Source organism: Glossina fuscipes, unplaced genomic scaffold (genome assembly GCF_014805625.2).
Source record: "Glossina fuscipes isolate IAEA_lab_2018 unplaced genomic scaffold, Yale_Gfus_2 0, whole genome shotgun sequence".
In the NCBI taxonomy this organism is placed as follows: Eukaryota; Metazoa; Arthropoda; class Insecta; order Diptera; family Glossinidae; genus Glossina; species Glossina fuscipes.
Window position 1 is genome coordinate 22,175,422 of NW_023998414.1, and position 17,208 is coordinate 22,192,629.

Below are 17,208 nucleotides of genomic sequence, written 5' to 3' on the forward strand. Positions count from 1 at the left end.
GTTTATTACTCACTGTTTTTTTTTTTTTTTTTTTTATCTATTTTGTTTCAAATATCTAATCATTCATATTAGTGAGCAACCAATTTATATAGCAATTATATAGCAATTATATATACAAAGCCGAAGAGTATGTGCCAAATGGAACTTTCAATAAAACAAATGAAAATGTAATTATCCTAAGATAAACAAATTAATATTTTTAACAAATGTTTTAAAACTCGTTGAAACAGCGATCGAAGACTTCATTGAGACCGTACCTCCGAGTAGGTAAGAGTTCGCGCATCCAATCACTGTGTATGGTAAGGTTCACTTTCACCGTAACTGTAGTGAGCGCGCAGTGTTAGACGAATAACCGACATCCCCGTAGTGATTGGATGCAAAAAAAAAAAAAACCCAAACTCAAGGTTTTAGTTAACCGTAACGCATGACTACTGTAACTACATCTCTCACCGTGGCAGCAGTAAGATTTTCAAAATTGAAGTGTGGGTTTGTTCCTCCAAAGAAAGTATAATGGATCTTCTGATTTTTCAAAAACTTCAATAATAATTTATGTTGCCTGCCCCTCTAAGTCAACGGACTGACTCTTTGAATGCATTTGCTTTTTCTTTTTTTTTTTTTGTCAACTTATAGTTATATCCAGGGTATACCTTGTTTGCACAACCAGAAGATTTTAAATTAGATCGCTACAGAAGCGTATTCCGAGTCCATCTAAGCCTATCTGTCTGTCCGTAAGATGTGTATCCATGTAAATTTACCGGTCGTAATTTATGTGATATATTTTGATGAAATTTATCCAACTACCATGTTTTGGTACAGCGGCGAACTCTATTCAAAATGATTGGAATCGGTCTGCTTTTTCAATCACTTTCGATATCACGCCTTGTTGTGAAAAGTCGTTATATGGGGAAAAATTGCAATTTTCAAAATTTTCGGACAAACCTCGCTGTGTAATAATACGTTGTCGTGCTAAGTGAGTATAAAAAATTTCGTTCGGCGCTCACTCATATAACCGTTCGTGTCAAAGCGGAAACTTTATATGGCAAAGAGATATAATTTTCGATAGTTAATGGTGATACTTGGTTAATAAAAGCAAATTGATAAAGAAATCAACCTTATCGAATTTGGACCACTTATATGATGTCTAGGGAATCCTTCTATTTATGAAAGATATGCCTTTGCATGGAAATAGTGTATAATTTTTGATACATTATTACAAAAACGAGCGAATAACTGTGCTAGGCGAAATAATATAGGGCGTTTAACGGTCGGCGTTGCCCGATCATAATGTTCTTACTTGTTTTGTATAGATTTAGTACTTGTTTAATGTTATGAATAACCTAAATATGCTCAGCCTTGAATGGCTTATAAACGTTATTGTGCTCTTAAGTCTTGAGCAACTCGAAGCTTTTGTTTCAATCCCTTTTGCTCATTCAAATAAATTTCAAGAAAAACATCAGTTGGATTAGTCACTGGCTTTAATCTTTTTTCGTTTTGTATACAATTTTCTTTATTCTTTTTTTTTTTTTTCTCTCTCTTTTATAACCAACCGTTTATTTCCATAAACTTTTTCTGTGAGTCATCTATGAGCGAGAAGCACATGGTCTAATCACAATTTTTTTTCTATTTTTTTATAATAGGAAAAGCCCTTATTTAAATTTGGTTTTTTTTCTTTCATAATTACTTATCTGCCAGATATTATTCCTTAGTATCTGATTAAAGGAAACAAGTCCATCATTAAATACCCTACGCCATTCGACAATTATTCATATATCGACATTTCAAAATAAGATATTATATGGGAGGGGGTTAAAAAAGTGGTCCAATAGTAGGTTCAATAGCCTTCGTCCTTGGGATAAAATATGTCTGTGTATCTAATTTCAAATCAAAATATCTCACCTGGAGATTGAACACAGGACAACAAGATGGACGGATGGAGAGACAAGTTTATCGGTAAATTAAAAGGTGGGTCTATAAAAATACACTCTTGTGCCACAAGTAGTGTGAGGTATATAAGAAAGAATTTGAACTTGTTTTGAGTTTTCTGAAGACAACGAAAATTTTATATGCAAATGTATACAAATTAAACAAATCAAATTTATTCATGAGAAGTAAAAAAGAAAGAAAAGATACCCACATTTAAATAATGCCTTTTCTTAGCTTAAGTGTGCGCTTTTTATGGTACTCTCATGATATATTAGCTCAAAACAATTTTATATAAAAAATATCATAGTTTTGCAAAAATCATATAAGAAAAAATTAGTTGCAAGAAAAATTACTGATAGTAAAAACCTATTATCTATCTCATGCTTTTCTCTCTTGCGTTAAATAAATTTAAAATGTCTATTAACCCTTTAGGAACACAATGGATTGTTTTTTCGGAATTTGTAGAAAAATTCAGTTTCATTCATCGATCAAGTCGCCTGTGAAGAATGATGCAATCATTTAAAGGATGCTCTAAAATTTCAATACATTTTTGTACCAACTTGCGGTACAGATTATATTACGTTTGTGCGGCAAGTCGCAATCCCACTAGGACTTGAAATAGTCCTATACCTATTTTTTTATTCCGATCTATTCAGAATCACTCTCTGAATCAATCACAGCTTGTCCGTCCGTCCCTCTTTCTTGTGTTTAAACATTAAGTTGTAAATTTTTGAGATATTTTGATGAAAAATGATACACAGACATGTTTTTGGCTCAGGAATGAACTCTGTAGTAGCCCTTGAATTGTGACTCGGTTTTTTTGTTCTAGCGTTAACAAACGCGGCATCCAATGTACGATCAGCCGTCTAATGCGTAAATTTTCATCCTTGATATGTGCCAAACGTAGTCTCTGCTATCCTTGTAGTCTTATTTTAACGGCCATCCAATATCATTTATTGAACTATCGTTAATGTCGTTATTACCCAAGCTAATAGGGCCATAGGTCACTTTAGTTATCTAAAATTTAGCTAAAACTAATGAGGGTGCAATGGCATGCTTAGGTTGAGGCATACTTAAGTTACTTGACGAGAAAGCAGCAATAAGCTACTTTTTCAAGCGTATTGTCCTAAACGATAAGCAATGAACTTTACTGGCATATTACATCTATCCAAAATTAGCGAGAATTGACTTTGATACGATATTTCTACGATAGAAAAAACAAAAATATTTGATGAACTTACGCGACTATTAGAGGGAGTGGGAGTCTGTTAAAATTCCTCTCCGCGCACTTAAAACAATAGATCTTCCTAACGTATTTATTGCGAGTTGTTAACGAAACGGCCCAACCAGTATCTATACCTATTCTTTTTTTTATTTGTGGCAACGAAAGAATCAGATCTAAATTTTGTATGTATATCAACTCGATTTTATTGCTTCGTTTTTTTCTCATTGGCGTGGCTTGTATATACGTATACATAGTAACATTGTTGTATTTACTCTAAAAGCACCTGCATCTGTTGTTTATATTATATGCTCTTGTGGTTATTGTGTTGTTAAAATAAAAACACATATACACACATATATATGTATATGCGCCAATATACATATATATATGTTTTATATAGGGCGCTATAAAGCGTTGCTTAAACTTACCTTTGAAAGAGGCTTTACTTGAAGAAGTAGAAATTTTCTGAAGTAGGTGTCACTTTAATATAGAAATGATGCATGTTGCAATTGAAAATATAAGAAATGTCACTCAAATTTGTACGAAACCACAAAATATATGGTTTATGTTCAAGGTAAGATGCGTTGTTCAATTAACTAATTATGCAAATCAACGAGACAGACAAAATGACTTTGTACCTCAAGCGATTGCATTTTTGTGCCTTTGTTATTCACATATATGAGGGTTTAACCTCATTATGAATTTTTGATAAAGACGTCGAAATAAGTTTTACATGTCTATATCTTGTATTGCCCACACATTCATTTCTTCCGTTGTGGTTAAACTGCAATTTAAGTCTCACCTCTTAAGCGCTGGGTAATTGAAAAGTTTTTATTCTGTGCAAGTGAATTTTAGTTGCATTCATATCAACAGGTGCCCAAGGTGCTGCTTATGCTTAATATAATATTTTCAATTAAATTGAGTTAAATTACTTTTCAGCAAAGTTTCGCGCCATCATTCGCAGAATGAACAGTTTGCATTTTCAGCACCCAACTCGTTTCTCTTGGCCTCTGCATATAACACTATATATGTACTATATAAAAATTGAAAGTTAACCTTTTCATAACGTTTGCAAGTTATTTGCAAATATAATACACTTTTCATTATTTGTAATCCAATCTATCACACTATACTATAACATTGAACATTACATTTGATATATTGATTGTTGTGAGGCCCTTCCTTTCCTACAAGCATTTGACATCTAATTAATTGCTGAGAAATATTCAAAAATATATTAATTCGAGTTTTGTAGGATTTTTTTTTTTTAATTTTTAATATTGAGATTTAATTTTGCTTTTTATTTTCGTCATATCTGACACTTAAGCCATCTAAGTTTGTGTTGGATTGGCTGGTAAACTCCGGGTAAAGGGTGGTTAGTTCTAGCTTAACTATATTTGGGTCTCATTTTACTAAACCTCGCGTCAATATGTACATGTTAACTTCAAAATCGATCTGAACGTGAAAATATTATGGAATACTTGTCATTCTCTTCAGGGTAGCCACTTACCGACATGAAGAATGTTAACTGAATGATGGTTAAAATGTCTTATAACAGTTTTTTGAGTGGCAAACAATGTCTTTAGGCTGCCTGGAATAGAAGTGCTACACAGAGGTCGTTCGTAAAAAGCGGAAAGAGGGAGAGGTACGCATCCAATTAGTAATATATAAAATACGTTTAACCACTGAGTATTCTCTACATCGTCTAACGCATTTCAGATATGAAACCGCCAATATTGACTTGATAGTCGCGAATCATATTTACTCCACCCCTTAGACGGAAATTCAATTCAATATGAGAAAAGACAATCACAGATGATATTTGCATAGGGTCCTTATCCACATTTCAAATCGATATCTGTTCTAGCTTGCAAGGTACTGATGCAAACACTTAAAATATTTGTAATATGTTAGCCATCTAAGCAATAGAGGTACATTTTGGAACATAATCAGCTATTTATTTCGATTTAGTTGATTTTCAGCAAAAATATACGGCATTTATCAATCCAAGAAATCTTCCTTACTATTAAACTAGAAAACACAAACTTGCTCGGTACAGGCTGAACATACTTTCATTCTTCTACTTTAAGTTGTTTTACTTAAAGCTTTAAGTAACTCTTTAACGGGATGCTTGAGATTTTCTTCCTTAGATTAATGCATAACAGTTGCGCTTATTTTTTTTTTTTTTTTTTTTTTTTTTAACTACAAATATAGAATTAGTTGACTTTAAGATGACGTGTTAAGGCAACTAAAGATAGTTGTGTTCTAAACAATATATATATATATAACAAAAACGGAAGCTATAAAAAATGTAAAATGTATATATATAAGAAAATGCTTTTAGTCGATGAAAATTGAAACTAAATTAAAGGAAAGAAAATGTTAAAGGTGATGTTTTTAAAGAAGTCTTATTAGCACAATTAACTGTTTTTCCTGTTTTTTTTTTTTGTTTATTTATTTATTTATTTTTTTTTTTTACTGATTTTGCATAATTGTTTCAAATTACCTTTTGTTACTTGAAAATAAATGACAACAGTTGCAGACCATTTACTTAATGTCAAGAATCAATAAAAAGTGAGAACATGTTTTAAAGGGTTGTATTTATACAAATACGTTTATAGCACGTGTTGTGGCTTAAAGGATAATAAAAAAATAAAAGAACATAAAATAAAATAAAAGAAATACAATCGTAAATTGATACCATTTTCGAATGATAAGTAAAAAAAAAAAATAACAAAAAAACTCTCCTGACTGCCTTCAATTCACTGTTGATTGAAAGCTTAACATATGTTGAGTTCATAGCATTCAAGGTTTGCTTATTGTTATCTATTAAAAAGAGACGAGCAAACAAAACAACTATTGAATAAAACGAAAAATAAAGAATCCTTAAAATAACGGGACTTTAGCATTTTCTCAAAATAAAAAAAAAAAATAAAAAAAAAACAGAAAAGAAAAATGGTCCACGTAAACTGAAAAATCATTAACCTATGAAAACAACAAAATTAATATTTGATTTGATTTGTATCGAAAGGGTTAAATATTAAATTTACAAAACGCATAAATTATAATTTTAGCAATTGCAAATATGTTGTAAAGAAAAGAAAGAAATTTATAAAAATTTCAAATACGTCATCTCACGATTTGCCCGCCTTCTATGGAATTTAATCGAAATTAAGGAAAAAGCGGCAAAATGATTAAGTTCCGTTATAAGCGTAAAGAACCGATCGGTGCGGTAGGTTCAAATTTGAATAAATCCACGAAACCTCAAACGCCAACAACTGTCACAGCGTCAGCGCAATTATCATCTTCAGCAATGACATCGATTGCAACAACGACTACCAAAGCAATAAATACCAATAATAACAACAATTTTAAGGCAAAAGAAACTATAATATCTAATGTATCCAAAGAAAATATTGAAGTTAACATGATTAACAATAAGCAACAACAGCAACAGCAACAGCAACAACAGCAGCAACAACAGCAGCAACAACAACAATTATATAATGGTTGTTTGCTAAACGCAGTACCAGCACAACTTACCACAACAGCACCTATAAATATAGTTAATTCAACGGCTCAATTGATACAACATCCGCAGCATTGTCAGACAATGACAACAATGATGATGATGAAGTCTTTGCCCGGCAGCGGGGGTACGTTGCCGCGTAGTACACCTAAAAAGAATTTAGATGCACGTGATGGTCACAAATCGGCCACATTAACACGCCAAAGTAATACCAATACCAATAGCAATAGCAATAGCAGCAATAACAACAGCAATAGCAACAATAACGCTGCACGTAAAGTAATGTCATCAATTGCAAAAGTTGCCTCAACCATCGAATTGGCGATAATGGGTTATAATAATAATAACAACAATAATAACAATAATAATAATTGCCATTTACCAATATCATTGCAACAACTGCAGCAGCATCACCAACAACATAACATCAAAATGACCATGAGTTTGAGTTTAGAAAGTATAGCAGAAAGAGATCGTTGCATAAATGCTGTGTTAGTAAGTAAAACGAATGAAAGAAAAAACAATTTATTAAAAATAAAAAAAAAAATAAAAAAAAGACACATACACACATATTGACATTGCTCCTTTACAATTATTTCTTTCTATTCATTGATTTCGTTTATAAAAAAATGAATTAAAGAAACATTTGATTTTCATTGTTTCGATCAATTTAGGAACTTTTCCAGCAATTGCAAACCAGTTCAGAGCCAGCCTTATGTCCCGAACCTCTGCGACGTGCTTTAGCCAGTGGCCCGCTAGCCGGTCGTCGCTTTCCATTGGGTTGCTTGGGTGACGCGGCCGAATGTTTTGAGCTATTACTACATCGCGTACATTCTCATATCTCGGCTGATGATGTTGATGCCTGCGAATCGCAAGCTTGCATTGCTCATCGTCGCTTCGCAATGCGTGTCATTGAGCAGAGCGTATGCAAGTGTGGCGCCAATTCTGAACAGCTGCCGTTCACTCAGGTTAGTAGTAACAAATACAAACAAAAATTAAGAAATTCCTTAAAAATGGGTCTTATTTTTTATTATTTATTTATTTTTTTTTTTTTAAATCGAGAGTTATAGAAAATCAGACTTAGCACATGAAGCTGAGTTTTTTTGGTTTTTTTTTTTTATTTCTTATAAAATACCATTCTTTCGTTCACAGTTATTCATTAAAAAAAAATAATATAGATTCGAGTATTTATTGTGTTAATTGGCCAATAACTGTGGCGAACGGTGCCCTTCATTCATCGTTTCTTATCTGTTGATCTTGTCAAATTGAATGAATGAACTCTTAGCAGAAACGCTCTTTTTCTTATTACGAAATCATTGTCGAAGTATAAAACAAAAAATTACTTTACATGCGAATTTTGTCGACTTAAGAGTCGATTAGTCACCTTAAGCAAAAATAAAAATATCGCAAGGCTTTTCGTTAATTGAGGATGTGTCGGTTACTTATATAGCTGAGCAGTATTAACTTTGCATCAATTTGTGACAAATTATAGGCTGATATCAGATGTACAATATAACGAATCTTTATTTCAACGGACATTGATTTCAATTTTATTATTTGTATATGTGAATTATGTTCCTTTTCAAATCTAATCGGAACGGCCAATACGATTATATCGTGACTTTTTTGACTTTTTACAATTTTCAGACAAATACTAATAACGAATAAGTAGACGAAATGACACATATCCCAAATTTCATTTATCGCATTAGATAGTCGCATGTACGAACCGACGTTCTTTATTGAAATTCTTTCGATCGCAATTTTTACAAATATTAAAATTCTAACGATAATACGGGAAATAAAGAGTAGAAGATGGCTAAACCAACAAAAAATATCCAAAAATATCCGAAATTTATATACATATGTATATCATGGCTCCCGTGTATATGTCTCAGTACTACAAGCGATACGATGGAAGTCACATAAGCCCGCTTTCGATAATGGATATAGCAAGACAATTGAAATAATAGACCTTGTCTTCCACGTAACTTGCTTGATATTGAAAAATTGTTTAGATCTAATGTGTGAGAAAAAAACCAGTATATCAAGTATGAAAAAAAAAAAATTAAATGAAATAAAAAACAGAAATGCCAGTGCACAGAACATGTGTTACGTTTCTATTGAAATACAAAAAAAAAAAAAAAATTAACAAGAATCGTAACGTTAATGGTCTGTCGCTCACTTATTTGATTTACATACTTGCACTTTAAATTTAACGTGAATTCCTTAACGATTATTAGACACCCTCCGTCGTTAATGAATAACCAAAGAAATGCAATAAAAAAGAAAAAATGGAAAATAAGCTGAAATGAAGAGAAATATTGTTAGAATGTAAATCTAATGTAATAAATGAATGATTTTCCATCCCATACTCCAATTCATATAAATGCTTCTCGAATTTACTTACGAGCAACCAATCATTGTATAAAAATAAAAATTTCGCACATATTCCGACATAAGAATGACGTACTCCCCAAAAGCATTCTTGAATAAGAAAAACACTTTTCACTGACACCACCATATTGACCGTATTCCTGCAGATCGAAATTTTCTACTTAAAATGAAAACAATCTTGCGGTATCCATTATATAGATAAAGGTAAGCGCAAAAGAAATTGATGTAAAAAATGGCCTCGATCGGCAATAAAGTCGAATTGAAAATCATTAATCCAAACTAAAAAGAGTTTTAAGCTATAGCTCAAATTCGAATGTAATCAGTTGGAGAACTGAATGTATTCAAATATAATTTGATAGCCTTGAATAGAAAAATGTAAAGAAAATTGTAAAATAATGTGCACAAGCCAATGGTTATCCCATAGGAACGGGAATTAACAAATAATGCAATCAGCTTAGTATGCCATCGTGTGAAAAGTTCATTACATTTGCAAGCGAACAACTTTTTGAATGAAGGAGTTAATGTTGGCCATATTCACATATTCAGTGCATGCGATTAAACTCTTATTCAAAGTGAATGTTCTCATATATTTAAGTGGGTGTATTTCAAGAACAAAAACAAAAAAAAAAAAAAAATTACTTTAATTAAGCTATATATGTATGTATGCTTTGTTTTAACCTTTTTGATAATTTTTTTTTTTTTTTTTTTTTTTTTTTTTTTTTGATATGATATAAAAAAAGTATGTCCAAAATCATCAAAATAATTCTCTGAATTGCTAAGAGTTCCTTCACTTTAAATAAGTCAATTTTCATCGAATAAGTTTTCTTTTTAGGAGAAAAAAGTGGGATGCATGGGATGAATCGCGTTCGGCTTTAATGACAAAACTATTCTGATATTACACTAAATGGTTTTCAAGCCAATTAATTAATTTAGCATTTAATTTAGCTTAATAAAAGTATACTGAAGGTACTTGCTTTTATCCGAACAGTGTTTAAATCTAGCCATACTCTCTAGGTATCTATTATATCGTGATGATAAGATTTCTCAAATCTCATTACATAGATTTTCCGCATATAATGATATTTAAGTTTTAAAACTAACGGCGGTATTTGTTACCATCCATTGACTTTGGATTCTGCAAAATTACCGAACGTTGAGGCGAGTACAGCAGCAAATAAGCTAAGCATTAAATCTATCTCAGATTTCTGAGCACTTAATGGTAATTGCTCGATGCTCTTCGATTACAAAAAAGTATATAAATCGAAAGTTGTTATGCTAGTAACGTTCGTTTATCGTCATTTCTCAAGCCTAGCAGTAAGTCATTGCCCATCTTTATTTCCAAATATATCACTATCGATTCCTGAATGAACTTTCAACTTTGCTTACATTTGTTCTCAGTTTTTTTTTTTTTTTCTTTTTTATTTTGTTTAAATTTTCCAAATTTTTTCGAACTTCCGCATAGATATGGTTTTATTTCTCTAATTCGATTTACATAACATTAACAATTATTAAGTTTACTTTCAATGTACATGTAATATTCGCGTAATAAATTTAACGAAATGAGAACTTAACTCATTCAGTTTTATTAACAATAAGTAATTTATGCAAAAGTAATGAAAATAAACAAGTGAAAAGGTTATAGTGGGCCACGGCCCACCATTAAACACCCTACACCATTTCGCTTAATACAATTATTCACATAACGACTTTTCAAAATACGGCCATTTATGGGAAACGATCGGAAAGGTGAACCGAAACGATTCGAATTATTTTCCATAGCGTCTATTTATGGGCCAAAACATAACGAAGCACTGAATTTCAACAATATGTCTCCAAAATTTGGACTTGTAAGTAGAACAGAAGAATACGGACAGATGGACAAACAAGCTTAGATCGATGCAGGAAATGATTTTGAATCGATCGAGCGGGCCCTTCTCAAGGCCTTCTACAAGTTGTAGAAATACCCTTGTACCATAAATCGTGTAGGGCATAAAAAAACCATTTACAACATTCAGATAAAAACATAGTAAGTAAGTAATATGTAATAAGAATACGAGAACGCACCACTTGACGTCATCTGAACGCCTATATCATACAAAATCAGAATCAAATCATATTAAGTTCTCGTATATTATAAAATAATAATAGCAACATTATTTGATGAAGTAAGAAGAAAGAACACCAATTATTGTAGCAGAACCTACATTAAAGTGGTGATAATTGTAAAGCATTTGAAATGACAAAGCACGTGCTTAGAAAATAAGGAGAAAGAGAGCAATCAGCGATGTGCATATATAGATTCGAAACGTGGGTGCTAGACTTCCGTTGTCCAAGTCTTAGTAATTCTGCAATTAATCTAATGGCTCTCCTTTATCAACTACGAATCTCTGTAACCATTTATAGTTAGCCATACACTTGCTTTGAATTATGATTCAACAAGTAATCCTACACATTACGAGTTTGTGATTACATTAAATTAAACTGATTGATTACATGATTTCGGTATTTTCTCTCTACAGATGGTTCACTATGTTTCCGCCTCTGCACTAACTTCGCAGAATAATTTGGCTTTGCAAAATCATCAACAATTAACTTTTGGTCAATTATTGCGAACAGCCGGTAATATGGGAGATATTCGAGATTGTCCGGTAAGTACATACATAAAGATTTTTGGTTATTTACTTTCATTGCATCGAAAATATCTTCTTTTTTTTATAAATTTCTTTCTTGCAGAATTCGTGTGGTGCTAAAATCGGCATTTGCCGTGCTTTACTCAATCGTCCCGATGTCGTATCAATTGGCATCGTTTGGGACTCAGAACGGCCTGCTGCTGATCAAGTGCATGCTGTTTTGAAGGCTATTGGCACTTCGTTGCGCTTGTCCGATGTCTTTCATCAAGTTGCGGAACAACATTGGGCTCAAAATGTTCAACATGAACTTGTGGGCATTGTTTCATATTATGGCAAACACTATACCACATTTTTCTTTCATACCAAACTTAAAGTTTGGGTGTACTTCGACGATGCCAATGTGAAAGAAGTAAATATCATTAATCGATTACATTTTCAAGGGAAATTAATTTTCTATGCTATATTTATAGGTCGGTCCGCATTGGGAAGGTGTTGTTGATAAATGCAGTCGCGGGCGTTATCAACCATTATTATTGCTCTACGCTATACCACAGCCAAATGGGGGCCAAACGCAATCCGTTGCACAAATGTCATCGTCTCAATATTTGCAAGAAATCGCCAGCAATTCACAGTCGACCGTTGTACGCCGAGCCATTACTCCCAGCCCTGAGAAGCCTCAATTGGGCAACACTAGACGTGCCATTACACCCACACCTCTCCGGATGCCCAACGATTATCAGAACCTTAGTGTTATTCAAGATAACATATTTCCCGCCTCTCCGAACTCGGTAAACAATCCCCAAATGAAACAAATAGGCACTGACGAAACTGATGCCTACATATGTCGAAAAACAGTGGAACATGTTCTAAGTGCTCAATATCAAAATTTAAACATCATACAGGATAAAATTTTTAGTGTTGAAGATAAAGATATAACTAATGTTACAATGAATGGCTACCAACAGCGTAAAAACCTGGAAAATGTTTTAAATGCGCAGTTAGCTCGTAAACATCACCAGCATTTGCAGTTGCAACGATCTCATAGTGCTGAGTCGGGCCATATTTCAGGTTCATCAGCTTCTTCAACAACTTCATCAACAAATAGCTCATCACCACCTAGTGATGGCTTGACTATACCTGAACATTTGAATCAGCCACGACGCCGTGATTCCGGCAATTGGTCGGGTGACCGTAATTCGGCTAGTTCAGCATCCTCTACTACTTTGGATAATCCCTACTTATACATGGTTGGCAAACGTTCCGCATCCGCTGTCCCTCAAAGCCCAACACGGAATGGCTTACCATATGATCCAGGCTATGATTCTTTCTCTTTGAGCTCCACCGATTCCTATCCTCCTAAGCATCCCTTAAATCCCCAATTGGCTAAAATACCGGAAGCTGCACCTTCAGTTGTATTAACAGGAGACTGTGAAAAATTATGCCAAGAAGCTGATCAACTCCTTGAAAAGTCTAGAATCCTTGAAGAATCTCACGATCTTGAGACGGCGTTGGTCTTATGTAATGCGGCAGCAGGAAGAGCTCGAGCTGCAATGGATGCTCCTTACAGTAATCCTCATACTATGACATTTGCTCGGATGAAACATAATACCTGTGTAATGCGAGCTCGCTCATTGCATCGACGTATTCTCATTGAAAAGGGAGCAGAAATGGATGCCACGCCTGAGATGAAACATATGCGTGAAGGCAGCAACAGCAGCGTTGTCAAACATGTACGCCAGAATAGTAAAGATAAGACATTGGATAAATCATCGAATAATGCTGTAAGTTCCAGCATATGCAACAGCCACATTAACAACATCATTAATAACAGTAACACAAGCAACAACAGCAATAATAATAAAAGTATAGAAATTTATGCGACCTTACCGAAAAAGAAGAGCCCCTTGAAGGCCTTGGCTACAGCGGCCGCTGAGGCCGATGTCATTGAACTAGAAACACCTTCAAAACCGGAACGTGAAAGTCGTTCTCTCTTCGGTCGCAATAGCGGTAAACAAGAGAAAGACAAGCGCAGTCGCAGTGAAGATCGTAATAAAATTAATCGTGAGTTTTCTTTAACCGAAACTCTTCTGGTCAATGCTAAGGACACTCTAAAAAAGCATAAAGAGGACAAAGAAGAGAAAAAGGAAAAAGAGGGAAAGAACGGTAAAAAACAGCACAAGATTAGACGAAAGTTGCTGATGGGTGGTTTGATAAGACGCAAAAACCGTTCAATGCCCGATCTTACGGAAACTGGAGATGAAACAAACAATGCGAATCAACAGAATTCGCCCCCTGCTCCCATTACAACATCAGTGGATGACAGTGTGGTAGGAATGCCTGGTAAGAACCCTCTTAGTGGTTATATTTCGGAAGGGCATTTCGATTATAAAGACAATCAAACAACAAATGGAGTTAACGCCAATCCTAACTTAGAGCGAAGTAAATTGATGCGCAAAAGTTTCCATGGCAGTGGTCGACAATTGACGGTAGTAACTAAGGTGGCTCCCCCACCACCACCCATGCGTACTAGTTCTAGCTTAAATAATCAGCAGTTGCAACAATTAGCTTTGCAACAACAGCAAGACATTAACCTAATGCGGCATTACCACCACGAGGCCAATCTCTCCAACATATCGGCTATGAGCTCAAATACCTCCATCAGTGAAGACTCATGCCAGACTATTATAACTACTTGTGCACAAGTTCATTCGGAACAAAGCCCTCTAAAGGAGAATATGTTTCAGACAGCTGCGTCTCATTTTCAACAACAGCAAAAGCAATTCATAAATGACTCCAATTCGGTTGATGTTGTAGATGGGCATATAAGGCAAGATTCTCATGATTTCCCACCCCCACCTCCGCCTTTAGAATTACCGCCATACCCTAGCCCACCTCAATCGGTAAGTCATTCTAGGCAAGCGAGCGAAGATTTTCCACCACCGCCACCCGAAATTGACTTAGAGCCTCTCAATCAACAAATCAATCAGATACAAGCCTTAGAGGCGGCTAACAAGCAACAACAAAAATCCATGGATAATATGGAAGGCACAACAAGTATTTTAGCTCAACTACAGCAGAGACAACATTTGATGAAAATGCGCAAAGAGCATTCGGCGACACCCACGGTTACGCAAGCGTCTAACACAGAGGTTTCATGGTTAAGAGAATTGCAAAATAAACAAATGCAACGTCAACAACAAGAACATCATCTTCAGCAGCAGCGTTTTGAATGCCAACAATCTCCAGGGCCTATAAGGACATTTGGTTCCCAAGAGTTGCTCAATAGTAAACTAACAGGTATACGCACGCCAATCAATGGTCTTTCATCAAAATGTGACAACGACGAAGTAGATTGCTTGCCTCAAAGGCCGCCACCACCTACTTTGCAACAACGTCAAAATTTGGTTCACTCATCAAATGCGACAATAAACGGAATTTTGCCTAAGCCTAAATACGACGTGACGCAAAACCAAATAGCTGAGGAAATCAGAGAAGTTGAAATGCTCAACAACATAATGCAGCAAACTCTAAACAATTCCAGCAACAATAACGTAGCACCTACTACCGCCAACGGTAATACCGTTAACAAACGCATAAAAAAGAAAAGTGTTTCCTTTTGTGACCAAGTTATTCTAGTGGCCACTGCGGACAACGAAGAAGATGACGACTTCATACCGAACCCTATATTGGAGCGAGTTCTGCGCACAGCTCAGAATCCCAACGAGAAACTAACTTCGCAGATGATACAACAGCAGCAACAAAACATCATGCGACTACAAGCGGAAGCGCCACAACGTATGACAATACAACAACAGCAACAGCAGCAACAGCAGCAACAGCAGCAACAACAGCAACAGCAGCAACAACATCAAATAGCAGCAATAATGCAACAGTCGCCTATGCTGGGTAACGACCGGCGAACACCCTTAACAGTACAACAAGATATGCAGCGATATGTACAATTGCAAAGACCACAGATAGAAGCCTTACGACAGCAACAGCAGCAGCAACATTTGCAAAAACCAATAGTACAACAGCAGCTTCAAGCGGGTCAAGTTTATACACCTATACAAGATATTTACCGCCTACAGCAGCAACAACAAAGCCACCAGCAACAGCAACTAACTGCAAGTGGTCAAATATCGTCAATGGGTGATTCTGCACAAATCAATCAACATCATTTGGCTCGCACGAGTATGAACGGTATCGCTAATGTTGCCACGACGCAACATTTGCAGATGCTAACAGCACATACGCAACAACAGCACCAACAACAACAACATAACTTTGCTATGCAACGAATGCAACAGCAACAGCAACAACAACAACACCAGCAACAACAACAACCAAACCTTCATAGTACTAACTACTATCCGATTGTATCTAATCTAGATCATCATCAACCCGCTCCACAAACCATGCAATCCCACATACCTTCACCGTATCAAAGAGTCCCGTTGCCACATGGTTATTCTAATAACGGCGATGGTTGCTACTCGCAGAGGCCATCAACGCAACCCATCAACAATCCAAACATTGGCTCACCTTATATGCCCCTACCCGCCTACCCTCAGCAGCATAGCAAACCGAAAAAGGTTAGCTTTGAACCAGGTACAAAAGGAGAATCAAAGGAAACGCCTACGACGACACTACCACCCAAACCACTGTTACATATGCAACATGGTCTCCCATTGCCTGCACAACTTCAACAGCAGCAACACCAACAACAACACCAACAACAACAGCAACAGGCACCACCACCCCTTCCTTTACCACCAGCACAGGTAACCCCTATTTCAGCCGGTACCCTCAATAACACCGATGGTCAAAGTAACGGTCCAGTGAATGTGACACCGATCCCTACACGAATTTACAATAACGCCATCGTAAAGGCATCTGCTAAAGCTGCAGAATGTGGTTTGTGTCGCAAAAGGCACATTATTGCACCCGCCGTTTATTGCAATAATTGTGAATACTATTTAAAAATGTTAAATAGCAGACGATGAAAATGAAGAGGACGGACACGAAGAAAGAACAAGGAAACAGAAAATACAATTCAAGCATTTCTTTTTATATTTACATTTGTATTAATCTTAGTACGTTAGTCGTAGCAAAAGGAATCTCATGTGATGCTAGTATCATCCCGTATATGTACATAACTACGGATGAACATCGCCTATGATGTACTTATGCATATACATCTGAAAGAGGTAAGTATAAGAAATTTTTAAAGCAGAAGAGCTAACTTCAAGACATTTCTTTAAGATATAATAAGTTATACGTTTTATATACACATTTTTTTAATGCTGATCTATTTATTAAAGCCTGCGATGCATGTTGCCGATCTTTTGAAAATCTTTCTGCCTTTAAAATTTTTCATGCATATATTTAATATTAATTTTAGATTACAAACGTTATCCTACAATGTTTTTATTGCGTTAAAAAAAAAAAAAAACTTTTCCATACAAAAGATGCTTACAATTTATTTTTATTATAATCATTAT

The 17,208-nt window shown here is 35.0% G+C and overlaps 1 protein-coding gene across 3 annotated transcripts in view; it reads left to right on the forward strand.

Moving 5' to 3' along the window:
- The window catches only part of LOC119644582, a 123,320-nt gene extending 106,207 nt beyond the window's left edge, over positions 1-17,113 (forward strand). For 2 of the 3 annotated variants that reach the window (XM_038044181.1, XM_038044180.1), the window contains 4 exons: positions 7,352-7,645; positions 11,594-11,722; positions 11,808-12,113; positions 12,175-17,113. In XM_038044181.1, coding sequence (XP_037900109.1) covers positions 7,352-7,645; positions 11,594-11,722; positions 11,808-12,113; positions 12,175-16,710 — 5,265 coding nt within the window. In that variant the 3' untranslated portion in view covers positions 16,711-17,113. Of the gene's footprint in view, positions 1-6,205; positions 7,173-7,351; positions 7,646-11,593; positions 11,723-11,807; positions 12,114-12,174 lie in introns of those variants that run through there. The other variant, XM_038044179.1, reaches the window with a different exon arrangement.
- The last annotated feature ends 95 nt before the right edge of the window (positions 17,114-17,208 follow it).